A 24,286-nucleotide genomic window follows, 5' to 3' on the forward strand; every position below is an offset into this window, starting at 1 on the left:
GGATCAAACCCACATCCTCAGGGACACCATGTCAGGTTCTTAACCTGCTGAGCCACAATAGGAACTCATTTTGTTAAAAATTTTATTGTAGTATGATTGATTTACAATGTGTCCCACCTATGTTTTCCTCTAAGAGCTATAGTCTTAAGTGTTGGACAAATGTGTAGATTTATATGCACATATACAAATTCAGAAATATCCTCAAACTTAAAGGCAATAACATTCTCCCTCTCTTGTCCATATCCGTCCACTTGTGCACAAACATGCATTTACTAATGTCAGTGCTAGCAATATACCCTATGAAGCCTCCAAGATTTTTGTTGGTTTAATCCTTCAATAAATATTTATTGAGCACTTGTTACGTGCCATGAGAGCAAAGATGACTAGATCATCTCTCGTCCTCAAAGTGGTATAAAGGTTTTAAAACAAGTAAATTGGACAGATGGTTGGAGGTTGCTGGTGAAGGTCAGAGAAGAGAGTAAAGCATGGAGGAAGGAGCAGAGAGTTCCATGCAGGTGTGAACCAGGGAGGAACAGAGAGGAGGGGTCACATAGGCTCAGTAGAGGAGGTGAGTCAGGACAGAGGCCCTTTAAGATAACAGCAGTTTCGCCCAGCAACCCAGGGGCAGAAGGAATTCCAAGCACCATACACAAGGTGGAAAGCACCTGGGATTTTGGAACTGCGTGTGGCTTACTATGATCGGTGCACAGGTATGGTATGTGGGTACATGTAGTGGGAGTGGTTGACCGGGAAGGAAGAAAAGGAAGCTGGCAAAAGACAGGGGTTAGGGACAGGGCTGTAGCAGAGAGGACCTCTTCTTTTGGTTGTAATCAAAACCAACTCAAGGTGGCTTGGGCTGTAAGGAGACTTTAATGAGAGTCCATAGATCTGGGTTTGACGCATGGTGTTGCAAGTGCCTATGTGTGACCTTGGGCAAGTTACCTACCCTCTCTGGACCTTAGGTTCTCTACTGACAAAGTGAGGATAATTATAGCAGGATTTTTATTTGGATCAAAAGAGTTACTATTTGACACACACCTGTACATACCAAGTGTTGATTAAAAAGTTAGCTTTTTTCAATTGTTTCTTAGAACCCAAGAATATCTGAGCCCGGTGGGAAGAAAGCCTAAAATAGGAGCCTGAGAAGCTCTCCTACTCCCTGCAGCATTCTATCCTTCTCTCTTCCTCCTCTCTCTGCAGGACCTTTTTTTGACCCCCTGTGGAAGAGAGCTGCCTAGAGCTCCCAAATGTCTACATGTGCCTTGATGCAGCTCATGCACAGTTGGACCAGGATTGATGAGTCTTGATTCCAAACCCCTGGACTAGTAAATATGACTGACTTGGCCTGGCTTGTGTATCTCATGGTTTAAACTGAGACCAAAAGGTTAGGATAAAAATGTGCCACAGTGACACTTGAATGGCACCAAGGAGGGCAAAGGAGTCACTCATTTTGATTTCTAACCATTTTCAGGTATGAACCATAGAACAGGCTAAGGAATTTGGATTTTTAGTGCTTTTAGAGCTGCTGATGAAGTTACTAAGGAAGTTGGCTGTCCTACTGCTTTGCATCCTCCTTGATCTTTTTTCCTCCAATTTGCATAGCCCAATCTCCTTTTGATAATCTGGAAACTGGAGTTCCCATTGTGGTGCAGAGAAAACAAATCCGACTAGTATTCATGAGGAGGCAGGTTCGATCCGTGGCCTCGCCGGTGGGTCAGCGATCCAGTGTTGCGGTGAGCTGCAGTTCCAATTCAACCCCTAGCCTGGGAACTTCCATATGCTTCAGGTGTGGCCCTAAAAAGCAAAAAAGACGAAAAAAAAAAAAAGAATCTGGAAACAGCCAAATCTGGCCTATTTATAAAATAGGATATGATTTAGCCATAAAGAGCAATGAGGTACTGATACATGCTGTAACACGGATGACACAACGAGCCACATACTGTATTGTCTATTTAAAAGGTCTAATATAGGCAAGTCCATAGAGACAGAAAGTAGATTAGTGGTTGTCAGGGACTAAGGGGAGGCAGGAATGGGGAGTGACTGCTAACGGGGATGGGGTTTCTTTTGGAGGTGAAAAAGTGTTCTGGAATTAGTAGTGTTAGCTGCACGACCTTGTGAATATACTAGAAATCACTGACCTTAAAATGGTAAATTTTATGTGTATGTAAATTGTATTTCAAAAAAAGTATCTGAGACTGGATATGATGTCAAAACACCTGGTTTTAGTCATCGCATCTACACTATCTCCAAGGGCAAACTGGCACTTGCCCTTCCAAAGCCTTGCTTCCTCAACTATGCACTGGGGCAGGGGCTGAGCCAGGCTCTCTACCCAAGGTACATTTCAGCTCTAAGTTCTAAGGTAGGAAATGGGCTGCATTTCCCCCTCCAAATTAAAGCCAGCCTCCCTCTTTCAAAGCTTCTGCCACATGAATATTTTCTTATTCTAGTTTCCTATTTCAAAGATAGAATTCTCATTTCCTTCTGAGTGTTTAAAAAAAATACCTATTTTCAGCAGTTAAACAGATAATCTTACTTAACTGACATAGCTACTTTGTGACCTGGGCTCCTCCATTATCAACCTCATTATATAAATGCAGACACTGAAGCTCAGGAAAGGAGAGTATGTGGCCCAAGTTAGCAAGAAGCTAGGCTGGGCATGGAGCCGGAACTGCCTAATGCCAGAGGTCACGTCATGACCCCTGCACTGAGCTGCCTTTCTCCACTAACCCCTCCACTGGAGCCAAATCTCATACCCCTCCACATTTTCTCTAGCAATTTGTTAACTGATTATTTCTACAGCTTTTATTCAACATGCTCACTATTCTAGCAGGTGATTCTTCTTAGTGTTAGGAATTGGAAAAGATCCCTGAACTCTTTGTCATATGTCAAATGCAAAGCAGATAACAGCATTTTTTTTAATGAAGGTAATGCTGGCACACCCAAATGGAATAAATAAAGAACAAGCCTTAGGTTAATGCCCTATAAATAGGATAAATTGATGACAATTTAATCCCTGTCAACTGTGCTCCTTGCACCATTGACTAGAGTATTTGTTTAATTAACCTAAAGACTCATTGCTAACTACAGATCTTTGACCATACTCACTAAAAGGCCAAGCCTCAAACTCCTCTATATGTTTAAAATTCCTTAAGTATGTTACAAAGCTTTCCTTGTAAAGAGACAAAATAAACTTAACAAGATCATCTGAGTAATTTAAATTATTTCAGTTGGCAAATAAAGACCATTATTATTACAGGATGCTATTTAATCACATTGCTAATGGCTGCCCCTTCTTTACAGATATTACAGCCTAAATACGTGCAAGCATTCATGATACATGCGTGTGTTTCAAAGCCGCACAGACAGGTCCCCTAAGATTGAACTACAGCAATTGCCAGGGATACAGGGGTCCTGGTGATAATTAATAAATTTGTAAAAAGTTCTACTTGGTTTTAATGTGAAGGATAACCAAAATTACCTTAAACAGACTCTTTATTTTTGTTCTCAATGACAACAAAATAGTAACAACAACTTGCATCCTGGAAATTAACATAGTTTAAACCTACCGGTAAAGTACACATCTTTATTAACCAGTGACCAACATAAGTGGGATGGATTGGGAGCTTGGGGTTAACAGATGCAAACTATTGCTTTTGGAATGGACTAACAATGATATCCTGCTGCGTGGCACTGAGAACTATGTCTAGATAGTTACGACGGAGCATGATAATGGTAGAAAAAAGTTTGTATACATGTATGTGTACCTGGGTCCTCATGCTGTACAGTGGGAAAAAAATGTGTTGGGGAAATAACAATTAAAAAAAGATTTACTGAAATTTAAAGTCTTTCTTAAAATATTTGCTTTGTTTTATAAATATATCCCTATTCACCTAAAGAGTGCTACATCACACTGAAAAAAAAAATCAGATCATTAAGTTCAAAAATGCTAATACTATGCTTTAAAGATAACACTGAAATATTACATTTTTATGTTAGTTGTTTAATCTCTATTAAAAACATGACATGACTGAGTCTAAGAACAGATCTTGGTTCTGTGCACAACATTTTCTCCTCCAACTTAGATTTCATCAAATCTTGCCATTTTTAGAGTTTTGTAACTAAACAAATGATCGGCTCTAGAATGGCTAATTATTACAGGAAAAAGAAATGAAACACATAGGAAATTATAAAAATTTAAGTGAAAAACTGCCAAAATGGCTGATATATTAGCTGAGCAAAATTATCTAAGAATTGCAAAGCAACCTATGCAAGGTCTAACAAAAGTTTAATTTATGCAGGGCCTAACAATTTGAAGTGTGGCTACTATCACTCAGGCCTACAAACCTGATTCTCAGGTTTCAGAGAGCCAGAATGCCAAAAACTGAGTAACACGCTTTTAGAGCCAGAATACTAAATATTGAGTAAAATGCATTTCAGTGTCTGGAAAAGGAATGATTTTATATAAAAGGATGTTCAAAAAGCCCTTCATTGAGCAACCACAATAAGCCTTGAAGATTTACATGATTGAGCTGGAATTCAGTGCCAAAGACAAGAGGAAAGCATTTTTTCTTTCCCTGGGATACACAAAGAGATATCCATAATTAAACATCACACTTCCCAAGGGCAGCATGTTTTCTTATATTGACAGGCAAAATGAGGTATTTCAAATCATGCATTGCTGGCATAGAGTCATCTTTTGCATAGCTATTGTTTTAATGTATTTCTGACTATCGGACATTTATCTATTTTTGGTCAGTGAGGCATGCATTTTAAAGAATTCTGGTTTTGCATAAAAGGCTGTAGTTATGTTAGTGGAAGTACATTTATACAACAATATCTTAAGAATAATTATGGCCTTATTTTGACTGGGTGTACACACATTTTATATGCAAAGGAGAGTGGATTATAACTTCAAGTGTAATCAGTACAATTAAAATTAATTATAACTGGAAAAAACTTTCAGGAGTACCTTTTTAGACACAACTATATGTTTTACTTTGCCTTAACACAGCTAGTTAAATATTTTAAACACTAATCCCATGACATACTGGGAAAATGCCAAACAAGTCACATTTGCTTAGCATTCCATCAATTAAGTCAGAGCCTAATGATAGATTACATATTCAATAATTCTTTTGTTCTAGAAGTTCCCATCATGGCTCAGTGGTTAATGAATCCGACTAGGAACCATGAGGTTGCGGGTTCGATTCCTGGCCTTGCTCAGTGGGTTAAGGATCCGGCGTTGCCATGAGCTGTCCGATCCCAAGTTGCTGTGGCTCTGGCGTTGGCCAGCAGCTACAGCTCCAATTAGACCCCTAGCCTGGGAACTTCTATGTGCCACGGAAGAGGCCCTAGAAAAGACAAAAAAAAAAAATTCTTTTGTTCTAGATCAAGGAATGCCACATTACTTCCAACTGATCCTGCTGCACCTACCGAACTACCGAAAAGAAGCAATTCCATTACATTTTACCTTCTATAAGACTCTTCCTGTACTTTCTCACCTGTACACTACTCAAATTGTTTCCATTTTATTTAAATTGTAAAGAACATATTAAATGTAAATTAAAAACCAAAAAAATTAATGTGCCTTTATTTCCAAAAGTGACGATTTACATTAAAAGACATTTCATCTCCTGCTTTCTTTTGATCATTTATGAAGATTAACTCTGTTGAATAATATTCAGGTGTATTATTAAATTTCATTTTTAAGGTTATTTGCCATTATGACATAAATACACATAAAATTGGAGTTCCCATTTTGGCACAGGGGAAACAAATCCAATTAGGAACCATGAGGTGACGGTTGGATCCCTGGCCTTGCTCAGTGGGTTAAGGATGTGGCGTTGCCATGAGCTGTGGTGTAGGTCACAGACGTGGCTCGGATCCCAAGTTGCTGTGGCTGTGGTGCAGGCCAGGAGCTGCAGCTCTGATTGGACCCCTAGCCTGGGAACCTCCATATGCCACAGGTGCGGCCCTAAAAAGCAAAAAAAAAAAAAAAAAAATACACATAAAATTATTTGGGTACTACTGGAACTTAAAAAAGATCTCACTTACCTAACTATTCACATAAAAAATATATCCTAAAAAAAATGCCAAGTGACCAGTGGGAGACCTGAGCATTTGATTATGGAGGTCACACTACCATCAATGGGCTTTATGTTCAGAAGCTTCTTCAGACTCTCTCTCAGAGAGCTGCACTCATGGGAAGACTATATATTAAGTTAATCAAAATACACTCTATTTCAGAAGAAGCTGCCTTTTTTAATAGCTTTCAAAGTCACCAAGGAAAATTCTTTATGCCTGGGTGTCTCAAATCATTTCTACCAATGTCTAATTCTTAGTTTTTTGTTCGGTTTACTAGCTAAAATCTGAGGTAATATGATACATGCATTTTAGATGTTCTTTCAAAATGTTTGCAATATACTTATGAGTGATATTTAATGATTTTTCTCATTTAAAGCCTCTATCTTGGCAACTCATAGCTACTTCATTCAGCCAAGTCCACAAAAATATCTGGACCTATAAACCCCAGATTAATTCCACTTGAGAATTTTTTTTTTTTTTTTGGTGCTTCTTCCCTACCTTCAACCCAGCCTCCACCAAAGGAAGTAAGTATATACCAAAAAAAAGCAACTGCTTCAGGTATCATGGTTTATAATTTTGGGATACTTAGTATGTGAGTGGTTTCTATGTGGTAAAAGCTCTCTATGTATCACCTCCTTTAATCCTCGGCATCCTTTAATCCTCAATATCCTTTAATCCTCAACATCTTATGATGCAGGTGCATTGTCATCAGCATTTCATCGATGAGGAAGTTAAGCTTAGAGAAGTTAAGCAACGTGGCCTAGGCACAGAACTAATATGGGTCAGGGTTTGGACCTGAAAGCAAATCTTCTGACTGCACGGCCCACACTCTTACCCCCACCACATACCGCTCCTTCTCATGCAGGCTGGACCTGTAGGCTGGACCAGTACCAGCCTACATCTGTACTCTTCTCATGCCCTATCACATCAGACCTTTAACTACAGGAGAGTCCTTCTGCATCCACTCCTGAATCCTACAGTTTGTTCTCCATACTGAGCCCAGAGTAATCTATTTAAAATGAAAGGCTGTTCTAGTCACTCTCCAGCCCAACACCCTCAATGGTACCCTCTGCTCAAGATCCTAAATGGTCTCCTATCCAGCCCCATCTCTTTTCCTCTTGATTCCAGATTAGCCACTCCAAACTCTTCTTGCCATTCCTAGAACACAGCCAGTCTCTTCCCACCCTGAGATCTTTGTATCTTCAGTTCGCTCCTTCAGGTATGCCATGCCCCACCTCCACAGACCTTTAAGGAACTAATTCCTTATCCTTCACATTTCAGCTCAATACCACTTCCCCAGGAAAGCCTTCCAAACTACTTGCCATTTTACTCCAGACGAGATCTCGTTCCTCTGTCTTGCCCTTTCCCAGCACTCAGTGCTTTTCCTAGCTAGCCCCTAGCAAGATTCCACATTCCACATTTATATGGTCGTGCTTACTTGCTGAACTTACTATGACACTTTTCACCTCCTCCAGGATTTTAAGAACTGTTTATAAAAACAGGTTACTGAATAAATGCATAGGCATCAGAATGAATTCCAATTCCAGCAACCTACATGACAGAACACAGAAATCTAATCAAACCCCATAGGACCAAGGAAAACAGCAGCAGTGTATGGGGAGAGGGAGAGAAAGATTGACACGCCAAGCTCATGGCTGGTTGCATATTCACCTGACTTATTTCAATCCACCTAACTTCAAGCAAACACACAAAAAACACTTCCAGTGATTTTCTCTGAAATAATAAATGTCAAATACATTTAAAACAGATATTTCAAAAAAATAAGACCTATTATCAGATAAAATATAGACAATCATGGGCTTCTGATGTCAGGATAGCTTACCAAATCCAAAAGCGTTTGACCCTCCAATGCTCTGTGAAGCCTGAACACTTGTAGATGTGTAGAGTCCTGTCACCAGCAAACCGTCAAAGAAGGTGCTTGTTGAAATTGTCACTGAAATACAGGGGGAAAAAAGAAACCTCAATTAATACAGTCAGAATAATGAGAAACATTTCTGATGTGTTAGACGTTGTCAAAACAATCTTTACTCATTTTTCACAAATGACTTTTATACTATCCCTACTTAGTATTTTCTTTATATTCGAAATAACAGAGGAGAGGAAAAAAAAAAAAAAGCTCAAACTCCAATGTGTGTAATTGCTGGTCCTAAATTTAGTACATCAGTCCCACCTTTCTGCATTCCTTTACACTTTCCCTAGCTAAGCACAAAATCACCAGAAAATAATGTAGTATTGAATAGTTAGTTTCCCCACCTCCACCACCACCCCTGAAGGCACTCAAAGGCATTGCTGGAGTTTTGGCATTGTGATGAAACACTATTATTTTTTTTAATATTCCATTCTGTGGGAAACAATCTTACATCAGCTGAAAGCAGAATAATAAACTGCACTGCATTTCTTATTGTTAGTCTGTGTCTCATAGATGAGTCTCCTGAAGTTTTTCAACAAAGCAGACTAATTTGCATGAAGACAGTCAGCCCTTTTCCTTTTGAGAACAAGAAAAGAAGACCACTGCATGCTTTAAGTTTTAGAACAAAGTCTTCAAGAGGAGGCCAAATGATTTCATAACCAGAAAATCAGGATGTTCTTGGGGCGGGGGGAGGAGTAAAATCAAATATATCTGTAAGCTACTCAGGTTTGGCTTCTTAAAATTGTATCTTGCTCACCATCTAAAAATTGATCATAATTTCCTCCTTGCCATAATAATTTTTTTCTCCTGCACTGCCTTGATTATATTAAGATGAAGTCATTTGCAGGAAGTAGCTGGGAGAAGGGAATATTATTTTGGTGGTGAACAGTACAAGGCTGTCATCATGCTTGGTGGCAATGAGGAGAATGATCAGAGTCACATTAAGTTTGATGAGGATGTTTAAACTCCAGAAAATCCAGTGAATAGAGTGAAATGGTTTGAAACACCCACATTATAAAACATAAATAAGGCACAGTTATCAACAGAATAGCCTGACATCATGCTACCCCTAAATGACACTGGATCCTGGAGTAAATCGCCTCCACATCCTTTAATAAAATAATAGCTAATTTGTTGAGCGCTTTCATGTAAACCACATGAAAACATCTCAGCAGGTCACTGAGCTCAATAGTTTACATGAATTATTTCATTTCATTATCAAAACATCTCTATAAAGGGGGTACTATTATCATCCCCAGGCTGCAAACAAGGAATCTGTGGCAGAGGGCAATTAAGATCCTCGCCCAGGAGCATCTGATATCATCCAGTCACTGGGCTGCCCATGTCTGAATCCTGCTGCTGCCAGGGTTCTCCACAGACCCTTCCCACTTACTACGTCATTTTCCACCACGGTGAGCTCAAGTCTGACCTGTGATCTCAAGTGCGCCCAAGATAAATGAGCATCCCTGGTTTGTTATTAATTTGTCTTCCTTTCCAAAAGATATTCGTCAAGCATCTGTTCAATGTTAATGACAACAGAGGCTAAACACTCTCAGAGAAGTGGTTGAGAAAGACAAGAACCATGCGTGGCAGCTCTCTATCTTTCCTCTACTGCCCCCAGCTATTCAGCTCAGGCCTCAAACAGCTATGTCCCTCCCAGCAAAACATAAGCCCCACCACGTCTACCATGACAATTGATAAATTCAATTTAATTGATGGCTTGTACATATCTAGGGAAGTTTCAATCCCTTAGAGACGTGTATCTGGGAAGCTGTCTGGGTGGCCTGTGACCCGTTTCAGTACGAAGCATAACCAGGGTCTGTCGTTCCCCTTAGATATCCATCCAGACTGCTAATCCTGGCCAGACCGCCTGCCTTACCCACCACCCAGTGCCTCTCCAGACCCAGAGGATGAAGCAAATTCAGATCACTTCTCTTCCACAAACCAAAAGAGAAGCCTGCTTCAGATCAGTTCTCTTTTTCACATAGATTCTTGGGTGCTAAAACAGCAAGGCCTAGTGAAAACAACCCATGAATAAGAGAACTGGACTTTATTCCCAATAGTACTAATTTGCTATGTCAGACTGAGCAAGTTTTTCTGCTTGGTTCCATTCCTTTTTTTTTTTTTTTTGTCTTTTGTCTTTTTTGTTGTTGTTGTTGTTGCTATTTCTTGGGCCGCTCCCGCGGCACATGGAGGTTCCCAGGCTAGGGGTTGAATCGGAGCTGTAGCCACCGGCCTACGCCAGAGCCACAGCAACGTGGGATCCGAGCCGCATCTGCAACCTACACCACAGCTCACGGCAACGCCAGATCGTTAACCCACTGAGCAAGGGCAGGGACCAAACCCGCAACCTCATGGTTCCTAGTCGGATTCGTTAACCACTGCGCCACGACGGGAACTCCATGGTTCCATTCCTAATAGCGATGTGAATACCCGTTATTTGGTAATGTCATGGGTAGGTGGGCTTAAATATGTGAGAAACTGTTTCTAAACATTAAGTGACTTAGAAGAAATTCGTAAGAAAAACACTGCTCTTAGAGACTTGGCTTTAAATACCATCCATAAGCTGACTACTCTCAAATTGCTATCTCTGGTCCAGACCTCTTTACATATACTCCAGATATATATCAAATTGCTGCTCAACATCCCCATCTGGATGTCCACGAGACGTCTCAACTTTAACCTGACCAAAAGTGAACACCCACCCATTCCCCAAACCTGCTTCTCCTCCAGCCTTCTCCAACTCCAATGATGACAGTTCCACTGTTTCTGCTTCTCAGGCCAAAAACCTCTAAGTTCTGGAATTCCCTTCTCCCTGAATACAATCCATCAGTAAACCCTGTTGCCTCTGCCTTCAGATCACACCCAGAGTCTGACCACTTATCACACTGTTCTGAGCTACCATCATCTCTCCCATGGCCTGTTGCATTAGACATCAATCTGAGCATCCTGGTTCTGACCTTCTTTCTCCAATATAGTCCCACTATAAGAGTCAGAGGAATTGTTTTAAGACATCCAATCATGTCACTCCACAGTGTACAAATCTGCAATGCTTACAGCAAAGTCTTGACAGTGGCCTACCCTACGCAATCTGTGATTCCTTCTCTGTTCTCATCATCTTCTGCTCTCCTAGCTCACTCGACTAGCCTCCTTGCCAGTCAGCAATGCCAAGCCTCCGCACTAGTTCTTTCCTCTCTGCTTTGGACTGTCTTTCTCCAGATACCTGAAAGGCCAATTCTCTCACCTCTTTCAAGCCAGCTGAAATGTCACCATTTCAAATGAGGCCTGCCTTAACAGTCTCCAGCCATCTGGCCCCTGCAATGCCTACATTCCCACTGCCCCATACTTGGCTCTCCTTTCTCCCCTTTCTTCTATAATTATCACTTTCTGACACATTATACTAATATATTTACTTAAATATTTTTTGTTGATTATGTGTACTGTCAGTCTCATTCTGTAGAGTGTAAGCTCCGTCGAAGCAGGCGTCTTGAGTGTCTTATTCAGTAATATTTCAAGTACCTGAAATAATTCCTGACACTTTGGGGTATTCCATAAATACATACGGAAATATTTATTAATATTTATCTCATCCATACAAAAGTAGAGCAAGGTTGTCTTGTCTTTACATTGTTTCTAGAGGAAAAGTATGCTGTGAATCCTAGACTTTATTAGTCAGATGAATCCCACTTAGAGAAGCCACATGGGGAAAAAAAGAAGACAGAAACATTGGCTATGTATATATTTAAAACATTTTCCAGAGTGCAGGACAGATCAATGCAGACAGAAATTCACTAAGAGAGCATCCAAAGACATTTATTAAAATAGCAAGCCAACTTAAGTACATGTATGTTCTCACATACTATCTGTTTATACACATCATCTAGAGAAAGAGTTCCTATTAGAAATGAATCAATTGTCATCTACTTTTCTGCCTGCTAGAGTTGGGAATTTAAAGTACTTTTTAGGGGGAAAATGACATTTGCCTTTGCAAAGATGCTCTGCTCTTGGCACTACGTTATGAGCCACACGGGAAGTCCCCACTCTTGGCACTATGGACCAAGCATTCCTTTTCCTCCTCTAAACAGAGGTAATGCATAAACTGTATGTGAACCGGTTGGTAATTGGTCTCTTTTCAAGAAAGAGGAAATGTTGCTCAGCCTCTCATGGAATTGAAGACATATCTTTCTGGTCACGAGGTTCCCCTGCATTCAAAAAGACAGTGGGTCTAATTTCTGTATTTTAAAATATACATGACACAGTGTGGATTCTCTACTAGTTTGTAGGAAACTTCAGAATATCTGCAGCCCACATGTTTTTACTGACTAGAACACTAGCAGTAAATCCATGAGCAATGTGAGCAAGATGCTGAAAACTTTACACCAAAGCTCTTGGACTTTGAAACTATGTCAAGGACACCCTTCTCTCTGCCCCCACTCCCTTTCCCTTTCATCAAATGCTTCCTCTTATCTCCACCTGCAGCCTATGGTGAGTCTGTTAGGTTTTCCTTAAAACATACACCAAAACCCCCACAGAAACCAACAACTGTTTCCGACATCCAGGCTGCTCAATGAGGTGCTCCGACGCTGTCCTCACCTAGGTGAGTCCGCATCATTAGCCCCTGCAGAGTTCAGTTGTTCGCGGGGGCCTCTTCCCTCACTTTACCCTCAGATATTGTCCCGATTCTTTTCTATCAAGCTTCATATGACCCCCATATGCACTGTCTCTTACTCTCCCTATGTGCCCTGTCCTGACGTTCTTTCTTCTAACTCCACTGGGACTCACCCTTTAGTACTATTTTAGCTTCTCTCCTCTTAGCTCATCACTTGCATCCACAAACTGCTGCCATTTAGGTACCTGGAATCAACTTCTTGAAAGTGGAAAAGTGGCGTATGATAAGTTAAAGGAAAAACTGCTATACACAGTACTAATGTGGCTCATGACAGAAAAAAAAACTGAAGCTCACATTTCTGAATGTGAAATTATTTTAATATGTATATTTAATATGCATCTGCACATTTTAATATGCATCAAAGAAAACAATTTTTATGGTCATTATATTTGGTTCATCAATGAAACTATCTAAAGACAGATATCTGCTGTCTACTATTTTAAGTAATCTATACAGGAATCACTGAATTGTGTGTGTAGACAGAGATATACTAACTTACAGAAAGTAAAATACACAGTCCTAATTCTGATTACAGATATTTTTCTAAGTTTCCGATATTCTGATTCAGAGTGGTATCTGCATCATGTAAAATATTATAAAGCTAATGTCACTTAAAAACGTTCCCTTTAAAAAATTTACATATGAAACTACTGCTCAATAAATAGAAATTACAGTTAAAAGGTGAAAATTTGGGTGCGTTAGCATTGGGAAAATTGCACAAAATTTTTATATTTGAACTGCCTTTAAGATAAACTACTGTTAGGAATACTGTTAGGAATACTCTATCTAAGTGATATCTAACTAGCCCAGTCAATAAGCAAACCCTTCATTTTCTTTCCAAGATCATCAGCCAAATGCTTTAACAAATGTTAAGATAGGGAGCAAATAATACCCAGCAAATGTCAGTTCACTTTAAAAGAAATACATTATTGGAGTTTCCTTGTGGCTCAGTGAGTTAAGGATCTGGTGTTGTCACTGCAGTGGCTTGGGTCATTGCTGTGGTGCAGGTTTGATCCCTGGCCTGAAAATTTCCACATGCTACAGGCATGGCCAAAAAAAGAAGAAGAAGAAGGAAAAAAGAAATGAATTATATGAATAATTGTGGAATCTAGGTGGTGGGTAGACAAATGTCTGTTGTGCTAGTCTTTTTTGTTTCAGGAAAATTTCATATTGAAAAGTTGAGGGAAAGAAAGACGTTTAGGATAAATACACTGATAAATGCACTTAGGATGAATAAACTAAGCCAACGACAAAATGCACTGGAAAGCACATGCTACATTCAGACTTTAAGAACTGTATAAACTTCTATGAGCCAAGAACTGTGCTAGCATTGTAATCTGTGTTTTATTAACTAGAAAAGCAAAAAGAGATATTTGGAACTAGTTTCCTGTTGGCATAATGTTTATAAACTCTGATATCCTAACAACTTAAGCTATTTTATGCATATTTATCACTGCCTTGGGATTGGAGCTCCCAGTTCTCCATTTCAGACACCAAATAATCATCAAATAATACTTTAATGACTCTAAATAGGTATACCCTTACTTAATTCAGTCTGCCTTAAGATCTACCTCTTTTCATGGTTTTACAAAATTTCATGGTGAATTTATAAAATTCTTCCCTAGAAGATTTTTTCCTTTAGAGTCAATTTTTCTTTTATATTTTTATTTATTTATTTATTTATTTAGTCTTTTTAGGGCCACACCCACGGCATGTGGAAGTTCACAGACTAGGGGTCAAATCTGAGCTATAGCTGCCTGCTACAGCCACAGCAACATGAGATCTGAGCCATGTCTGCAACCTACACCACAGCTCATGGCCACACTGGATCCTTAACCCACTGAGCAAGGCCAGGGATCAAACCCATGTCCTCATGGATACTAGTTGGGTTCGTTACCACTGAGCCACAGTGGGAACTACCTATCTTTTATATTTTTGCACTAAACTGTTACGTAGAGGGGTTATTTTAATTATAGAGGGAAAAAAAAGCAATATCAATATTGTGGATTACAAGTAGAATTTTGAACCCACCAGTACATTTTAGGGAAGAAATCAAGCAAGTATGGTATTATCTATAATCAGAAAGCAAATATATCCTATCAGATCACATCATCCCCTTGTTCAACCAACATCTCTAGCTTCCTATCATCCATAGATTAAAATCCTACATTCAACGTGATTTCAAAGTCCTTCAGGTTGTGGCCATAAAATAATCTTTCCAGTTTTCTCCATTTTAGCTGAAAACACTCTTTGATCCAGTTAAATTAGAACATGTTCTTCACTCCCCTGTCTGCTTGCCTTCTTATAAACAGTATCTTCACCTAGAATGACTGCCCCTGTTTCTTTTTGTTAAAACCCTACCCATTCTTCAGGTGCAGGCTCAAATGCCTTTTCTCTCTGAAGTCTCCTCCTGCATTCTAGGAAATCAGCCTCCCTCTGCTTAGTGACCCCATAGCTTTCAGAAACATGGAGTACTTGACAGATTTCACTTTCGAAAGAGCTTGGCCCAGAGGAAGAGCTCAATCAGTGCTTGTTAAAATTCAACCATACTACATCCAAAAGAAACAAAAACACTCATTTGAAGAGATACATGAACCTCAAGGCTCATAGTGCCACTACTTATGGAAGCCAAGACATGGAAACAACCTAAGAATCCATCATCAGATGAATGGATAAAGAAGATACACACACACACACACACACACACACACACACACACACACAGGAATACTACTCAGCCATTAAAAAGAACGAAATTTTGCCATTTGCAGCAACATAGATGGAATTGGAGGGCATTATGCAAAGTGAAATAAGTCAGAAACAGAAAGATAAATACTGTATGATCTTGCTTATACATGAAATCTAAAAAAATACAACAAACTAGTGAATGTAACGTAAAAGAAGCAGATTCACAGATATACAGAACAAACTGGTGGTTACCAGTGGGTGTAGGGGGGCAATACAGTGATGGGGGAAGTGGAAGGTACAAACTCTTTGGTGTAAGACAGGCTCAATTATATATTATACAACATGGGGAATATGGCCAATATTTTGTAATAATTGTAAGTGGAAAGTAATCTTTAAAATTGTATAAAAATAAAAAATTAAATTATTTTTAAAAGTTCAGCCATACTGAAATATTTGCAACAATATAAAATAACACAAAAATAAGATGTAACTAAGAAAACAGTATAGCCAATGTAACTAAAATTGTGAAATCTAATATCTCTTCCACAGAATAAAAAGGGCCAGTATAATTCATGAAGGTATAAGAAGATGGAGATTTTTCCTGAAAGGAAACAAAAATAAAAATTAATGTGGTATTTTTACTCCAAAATCAGAAATATAAGAAAATTTTGGTTGAATTTTACATTTAGCCCTAAGAGTGTTGAAACATATATAATTTATGTGTGAATATACATACATATTTTACATACATACCAAATTAATCTTCTGATAATTCTGTCACTAAAATACCCTTATCCTTACTCTGAAGTTACTCTGCCATTTCCTCAAATAAAAAATAAGAAGGGATCAAAAGGCTGAGGAGGTTATCCATATCTCTCCCACATCTGTGTTAAATTGGCAATGAGCTTAGCACTGGGAGTCTATGAATATGGATTGCTGGGTTCTGACAGCAGAATGAAAACATGATGTAGCGACACAATTCAGTTCTTATCAGTGGCTCAAAGAGTACCTCTGTCTTCAAATGACTAATTACAGAGTCAGTTATCATCTATTATACCTTCTAAAACTGTTCCCAACAAGACCCTAATACCATTCTTGCAGAAAATGGCTGTAAGATGAAAGTCTGGAAGAAAATAAATTTAGATATTTAATGCTGTTTGCATTTTGTCCTAAAGCTTCTGCCTTACAAATGCTCTGTGGTCCATGAAATTTTGATCATTTCAAGCATCCAACACGACTTTATACAAAAGACCTTAAATATGTGCAGAAAAGAAGCATATTGTATAATACTTGAAATGTTTCCATCTTTTCCAAGATGACAAATATCAGAGGATAGTAAATGGCAAAGATGTTGAAGTATTAGTAATGAGTCACCGATTACAAACTTTCCACTTCTTATTCTTATATATTTTGAAAATGAAAGGCACCAGAACTAAGACTGTCAATATTAAAAAAAAGAAGCTGCCACATTTTGCCTTATAAACAGAAACTCATTTGCCTTTGAATACAGAACAAATTAAATAGCCTGAGGAACAAACCTATTACTCTGAAAATGAAATAAACTGACTTTATTTGCTGCAAAATTTCATCAACGTGATGTGTCCAACTACTAATTCTTCCTTAGTTCAAGTGCTACTAGCCCTGGGTACCAAATAGAGACCATCTAAAAATACATTATAATTTACCTTCAAAATCTCGATAAGAACATGATCCTCGAACTACTTCTCATTACATATATTAATTCCATTATGACCTGCTTGTATGTGGTGTTCAACTATTATGCCAAGCATTTCAAGAACATCCCCAAATCAACAACAATCAAGAAAAAATATCCCAGTGAATACGTAAAAGAAATGGCTGGAGGCCAAGATGCATTGAGGGAGGGCAGGAATCTAGAGCAGTGAACTGAACACAGAAATCTTAAATAATTAGATCAGGAACACATGGACTCCAGCTAGCCATTTGTGAGGGTTAGAGAGAGACCACCCATGCCCCACTGATTTACTCTAACAACCACTCAGAAGGGGCATGAGCAAGGATATGGCCGCCTGGCTCACGTAGCTTCTTGCTGGTCTCTAGAGAAGCGCTGCTAAGAGAACTTCAATCACCCTCTCCTGCTTCCCTAAGTCTTTATTCGATGGCTGACCTAGATCAGCTCTAAGAGCATTTTACCGTCAGATTTAATAGTTACCTCCATCATCATCGTCTTCATTATCACAGATAAACAAATTTAAGCACAACATGTCAGGTATTGTTGTAAGTCTTTTATAGGAATTAACCTACTTAATCGTTTCAATATCCCCATGAAATAAGTACTATTAACATACCCTTTTAACCATGAGAAAGCTGAAACAAAGTGGGACTAGGTTAAGTACCACACCTTAACGTGGCATGTAAAAGGTGACTCTAAGGAATGGAAGTCATGCTCTTCCTGGATGCACTGCCTAGGGTGGCCGGGGCCTGATCTTCTCCTGGAAAGCAGAGGTATAGCAGTATAGCCCCCGGGGGCATGGGTGTGGTCTCCAGGGAGATGCCTGGCAGGCTGCTATGTGCAGTGCATTTAACCCCATGTCTGCTGAACCAATCATTAGCACAGCCTCTTTTATTACTATTACTTCTCTTTTTCATTTTATATGGCTTTCTACTGTTCCTTGGGGGACAAAGGAAGCAGGAAAAAATGGCCTCCAGAGAGGACTAAAATGCAGGGTGAAAGAGGACAAAGCAGAAGATCATAATAACAAGGGCAAAGAGCCCTGGATCAGCGCATCTCCAAAAGCAGGGGCAGCCTGCCCCGGCAAACGCTCTCCCATCTTTGTCTCCATCTGAAAGGAGAGGAAAAACCGAGCACAATCAGAATTATGACAGGTGCAGGGAACCTATTACATGCAAAATTTAATGATGTATTAAAACATTTTCGAGGGTCTGTAAAAATGCACTTTGCTGACTGGAAGAGGGATTCAGCATTTCTGTGGAAGTCTATTATGACATATTTATTACAGATTCAGAGATTCAGATGAATCACACATAGTCTCTGAGTTTTATCTTCTGGCACCACCAGTAACAAAAGGAGAGCCACTGAGGTTTTTCCCTCCTTTAAATACTTCCTAGGACATAAAATGGATACAGTCAAGTGTGTTTGTGAATTTATTATTTTAAAATTAAGCCCTTTGGAAGTATGTTTAAATGACAGCATTTGGTGAATATAAATCTTTTTTGTTTCTCGATTCCCTCCACATTGCCTTTCTCTCTCCTTTATGCCCCAGGGCTGTCTGTCTCTTTCTCGGTCTCATTCTGTCTCTGTCTCTTTCTCTCTTCACTCACTCACACACACACACACACACACACACACACACACGTATGCACACACACACACAACTCAGCATTTCTTAAAACACTAACAATTGGGATAAAATCTCACATTTCTTATTTAAGTGAAATCCCTTCCTGCAACCTGGAGGCCTAGGTCCAAATAAGCATCTGAGATGAGGCCCTGAACAGTATTTCTGAAATCTCCTTAACACTGATCAGTCTATGCTAAACACAAATTCTTAACCAGTGAACTTAAATACAAAGAAGAAAAATATAATTTTACAATGATTTACCCTACATTTAGTCCCAACTGCAGTTAAAGCAGTAGTGATTTTTTTTCTCATCCACTTTCATAACTGTAATTCTGAAGTTTTTAAAAATTCCTACAAATGATAAAATTTCTTAGTTTCTAAGGCCAAAAATATTTTTTTCTTTACAAATAATGCTTTATTACTATAATTTAGAAAAATGTAGCTATGAATTACTGGTACATGTGATTTATCTCTGCCCTTATTTTTCATGGGTTACTTTTATATAAGGCTGGATGATACTCATACATGAAAATTTCATATTGTTGGCCCTGCATTCAATAAATTATTAAAGAGATGTGAATAGGAATGTGGCGTTCAGATTTTCAGCAATTTTTATCCTTTTGTTCTTTCTTTTTTAAAGGAAAGACTATCTTGTCTATAACTCATCATAACTTTTAAAAATTTAAGCAGAGGATCAGCCTTAAGAAAGCATTTAGGGAGATTTATTACCCCCAACCTTCTGAAAGGCGTTTTAAGAATTTTTTTCTTTGACACCTGGATGTTAATTGAGCTTTTCTAGAAGGGAAAATAAGCCTAGTAATTCTCGTAAGCACATGTACAGGTAATTGTTACAATAAAATGAAAAGATGCTTAGAGAATAAATACAGATGTTATTTTTTCCAGTATATCAAGAGTTTAGAGCCTTTGCATAATTAAAAGGGCCTACAGTTAGTTGTTTTGTTTTTACTACTCACTTGGGTTATTTTTTCTTTTTACCATGAAATGCCCCCCAATTCCTCCAAAATGTGGTCTTGACAGAGCATAACTGAAGAAATTTTTTTTTTTTTTTTTTTAGGGCTGCACCTGCGGCATATGGAGGTTCCCAGGCTAGGGATCTAACTGGAGCTGTTGCCACTGGCCTATGCCACAGACACAGCAATGCGGGATCCAAGCTGCATCTGCAACCTACACCACAGCTCATGGCAACGTCGGATCCTTAACCCACTGAGCCAGGCAAGGGATCGAACCCGCAACCTCATGGTTCCTAGTCATATTCGTTTCCACAGCGCCACGATGGGAACTCCAACTGAAGAAAATTTGAACTCACATAGCAAATCACAGGGTGATTCCTAATTGTGCCCCAAGTTGTCCAAAACATAAATATATTTTTGTTAACAATGCAATATGTTAATATTATACCATTAAAATATTTCAACATGGTACTAATTTGTATAACATCAAACTGTAATGATATATAATATTCCTCCATATGTTATGTGACAAAGATGTATCATGTATCTCTTATGCTTGTAAACTGATTAAATCAACATTAATTAATAGAACTCCTAACAGACATAAACTAAATGCAGCTGTAAAAATATCACAATTTTTTAAAAGGGTATTTCTGTAGTATTCGTTTGGCACTTCTATATGTTCATTTCAATCCACTTAACAAATTACAAGCAACTGTGATAACATCAAAGCATCCATTTAAACACATCCTGAGTATGTTACACATGTGGCCTACATATGGAAAAAATAAACTATAAAACTCTATAAGTTATATCAGACAAATAGAAAATTCTCATTCATTTTATAGTCAGACCTAGTGTGTGTGTGTGTGTGTGTGTGTGTGTGTGTGTGTGTGTTACCCAACTCATTCATTCATTAAACAAGTATTTATACAGTGCTACTACTTCATGCTGGTGCTATAATGTCAACCATATGTATATTTATAAAAATTACATTTGAATAATTGTTCCTGCCCCTTGGCAGAATAATCCTTATTCCATGTTTCAAAATCCAATTCATAAAATCCAAAATTGCTAGCACTGAAATACACAAAATAATGTCAAGTAAATGATGTGATAGGCTCATCTAGTTGCTCTTCTAATAAGCTACAACTAAATACTTTTCTAAAAATTTTAGATAAGAATAATAACCAAATGAGAAAATAATTTAAATGACATTTACATTGGTAGATGTTATCTGATAGTTCTTTGATAAATGATAATAAAGGAATAGAAGCATAATTAATTTGTATAACATCAAACTGTAATGATATATAATATTCCTCCTACATGTAAAATAGAAAATATCACTTTATATTTTACAACATGGCATTATTACAATGAGTAAAATCCTTCTTAAGACAATAAAATCTCTTTCAATTTAGTATAAATTTGCATTTTTCAACACAACCATAAAATAATTTTTCCAAGGATGAAGAAAATCTTCAGGTGTGAATAATTATCACGAAATATCTTTATGCTTAGGAAGATAGGAAAAATTTAAGTGATTAGTTATGAAAAAATTGTTTAAATGAGAGGAGACTGCAAAAAACTAAATGTGTTTTGCACCTGTGGTATTCCTTATTTTCTGGTGTAGGATTTCTAAGAAAATCTCAATCTAGCCTTACTGTATACTTGTTTTTGATGTGTTGAGGTGTGGGGTTGAGAAAATTTATCTAAATGATTAAGTCAAAGACTTGCCATAAAAAACTAGAGTTGGATAAAAGGCAAACTTTTATATAGATACATTTTTATAAAATTGTACATCTTGTCTATAAGTACGTGTATACAGAAATGCTTATCTAAGATAGAATTCCAAATAGAATTTAAAGTATCAGTTACAATATCTATTCAACACAGATGGACTCATTCTATATTTGCTAAGAAAGTTATTACTTTTCAGTCAAATAACGAGTAGTAGTAGAACTATTAGCCAAACTAAATCCTCCCAAAGATTATTTTACTTTATTAACTAAAATGTTCAATCACCTGAGAAGCTTGATCAAATCCAGATTCTTAGGTCTCCCCCTTCCCTTACCCAACTCCCCCAGGGATTCTGATTTTATAGGATTAGTATAAAAAGCCAGGAATTAGCATGTTTAACAAGTGTCCAAAGCAGGTAAATTTTATGTAGATGGTCCTGAAATAAACCAATTACAGTGATATGCAAAGCTCCAGATTGACACCTCACAGTAAACAGAATTTCCAGTGAAGGCTAGCCATAGTCTAAAAATTGAAACTGAAATGAACTGAAACTATATTAAGAATTCCACTACAGTAAAAACCTACTTTGCCTTTTATTATACTGCAGTTTCCTCCCAGTGCAAATGATGGTTAACATGATGAGGATATAACAGGACACCTGTTCTTAGGAGATCTCACGTGTACCAGTGACTTTCCTCCGAATGATGAAGATAGAAACAAATCCAGAATGAGAACTAGCAGCCAAGCAATAGATTTGGAGGGAGGAGCAATGTCAGAGTCTACAGAGACATTTTTGGCAAACAGAGACCACTGCATGTCCTGTGGTGAATTAATAACAAAGAAAAGAAGTGAGTCATTTCCTAAATTGAAACATTATATACCTTTAGAGAACATTTACCCAATGCTACATAGGTTATGACTTCAATACCAATAAAAATAAGGGAGGAGAAGATGGGGGGGGTTAGGTTAGTATATCTTGTTGTAAGAAAACCTTCTGGATGCTACGGTGCACCCCTCTCTTTTCTGATTGCTGCCAGGTGATTAGCATTTCTAGAATTTACTAAGGAAACAACATGAGGTTAAATGGTCAATGGTTGCTGGAATCTTTATCATCAGAAGTAGTCATGGTACTTCTGTTATCCAAGAGCTAGAGAAACAGTGGCTCAGGAACAACCTGTGCACATTTTTTGGTACCATGGCTGGAGAACTGAGCTCACGTTCAGTGCTAGGTGAGCTCACTACCCCTTAGCTACCTTGAGCTCCAACTCTTCTCTGAAGTTACTCAAGTTCTACATTTGTCATTTGGAATAATCTTCTTAGTGGAAAAGATGAAAACAGAATTTGGATAGCCAGACTTTGCCACTATTTTCCAACATCATATAGTCGATTCTTATTATTTCTAGTAGTAACATTCTTCAAAGCTACTATGAACACTGAATTATACCTTTTAAAATTGCACCACAAAAAATCAAATACCTGGGAATACACCTGACCAAGGAGGTAAAGGACTTATATGCCGAGAACTATAAAACTTTAATTAAAGAAATTAAAGAAGATGTAAAGAAATGGAAAGATATTCCATGCTCCTGGGTTGGAAAAATTAATATTGTAAAAATGGCCATACTACCCAAAGCAATCTACAGATCCAATGCAATCCCTATCAAATTACCCATGACATTTTTCACAGAACTAGAACAAACAATCCAAAAATTCATGTGGAACCACAAAAGACCCAGAATTGCCAAAGCAATTCTGAAGAACAAAAACCAAGCATGAGGCATAACTCCCCCAGACTTCAGGCAATATTAGAAAGCCACAGTCATCAAGATAGTGTGGTACTGGTACTGGTACCAAAACAGACAGACAGACCAATGGAACAGAATAGAGAACCTGGAAATAAACTCTGACACCGATGGTCAATTAATCTTTGACAAAGGAAGCAAAAACATAAAATGTGAAAAACACACTCTTTTCAGCAAGTACTGCTGGGAAACCTGGACAGCTGCATGCAAATCAATGAAACTAGAACACACCCTCACACCATGCACCAAAATAAACTCAAAATGGCTGAAAGACTTCAATATACGACAAGACACCATCAAACTCCTAGAAGAGAACATAGGCAAAACATTCTCTGACAGCAACCTTACAAATCTTTTCTCAAGTCAGTCTCCCAAAGCAACAGAAATAAAAGCAAAAATAAACCAATGGGACCTCATCAAACTGACAAGCTTTTGCACAGCAAAGGAAACCAAAAAGAAACTAAAAAGACAGCTTACAGAATGGGAGAAAACAGTTTCAAATGATGCAACTGACAAGGGCTAAATCTCTAGAATACACAAGCAACTTATACAACTCAACAGCAAAAAAGCCAACAACCCAATTGAAAAATGGGCAAAAGACCTGAATAGATATTTCTCCAAAGAGGATATGCAAATGGCCAACAAGCACATGAGAAAATGCCCAACATCCCTGATTATTAGAGAAATGCAAATCAAAACTACTATGAGATACCACCTCACACCAGTCAGAATGGCCATCATTAATAAGTCCACAAATAACAAACGCTGGACAGGGTGTGCAGAAAAGGGAACCCTCCTGCACTGTTGGTGGGAATGTAAGCTGGCACTATGGAGGTACCTTAGAAAACTATACATATAACTACCATATGACCCAGGAATCCCACTCCTGGGCATATATCTGGACAAACCTTTCCTTAAAAAAGACACATACACCCACATGTTCATTGCAGCACTATTCTCAATAGCCAAGACATGGAAACAACCTAAATTTCCATTGACAGATGATTGAACTAGGAAGATGTGGTATATATACACAATGGAATACTACTTGGCCATAA

General features: G+C 38.2%; 1 protein-coding gene across 3 annotated transcripts in view; it reads right to left on the reverse strand.

Annotated features, from left to right (window-relative positions):
* RELN (reelin) overlaps positions 1–24,286 on the reverse strand; it is a 500,685-nt gene that overhangs the window by 415,924 nt on the left and 60,475 nt on the right. For all 3 annotated transcript variants that reach the window (XM_047752963.1, XM_047752962.1, XM_047752964.1), the window contains exon 2: positions 7,928–8,038. In XM_047752963.1, the coding sequence (XP_047608919.1) occupies positions 7,928–8,038 (111 nt within the window). The remainder of the gene's footprint in view (positions 1–7,927; positions 8,039–24,286) is intronic.

This window comes from Phacochoerus africanus, chromosome 11, assembly GCF_016906955.1.
Source record: "Phacochoerus africanus isolate WHEZ1 chromosome 11, ROS_Pafr_v1, whole genome shotgun sequence".
NCBI lineage: Eukaryota > Metazoa > Chordata > Mammalia > Artiodactyla > Suidae > Phacochoerus > Phacochoerus africanus.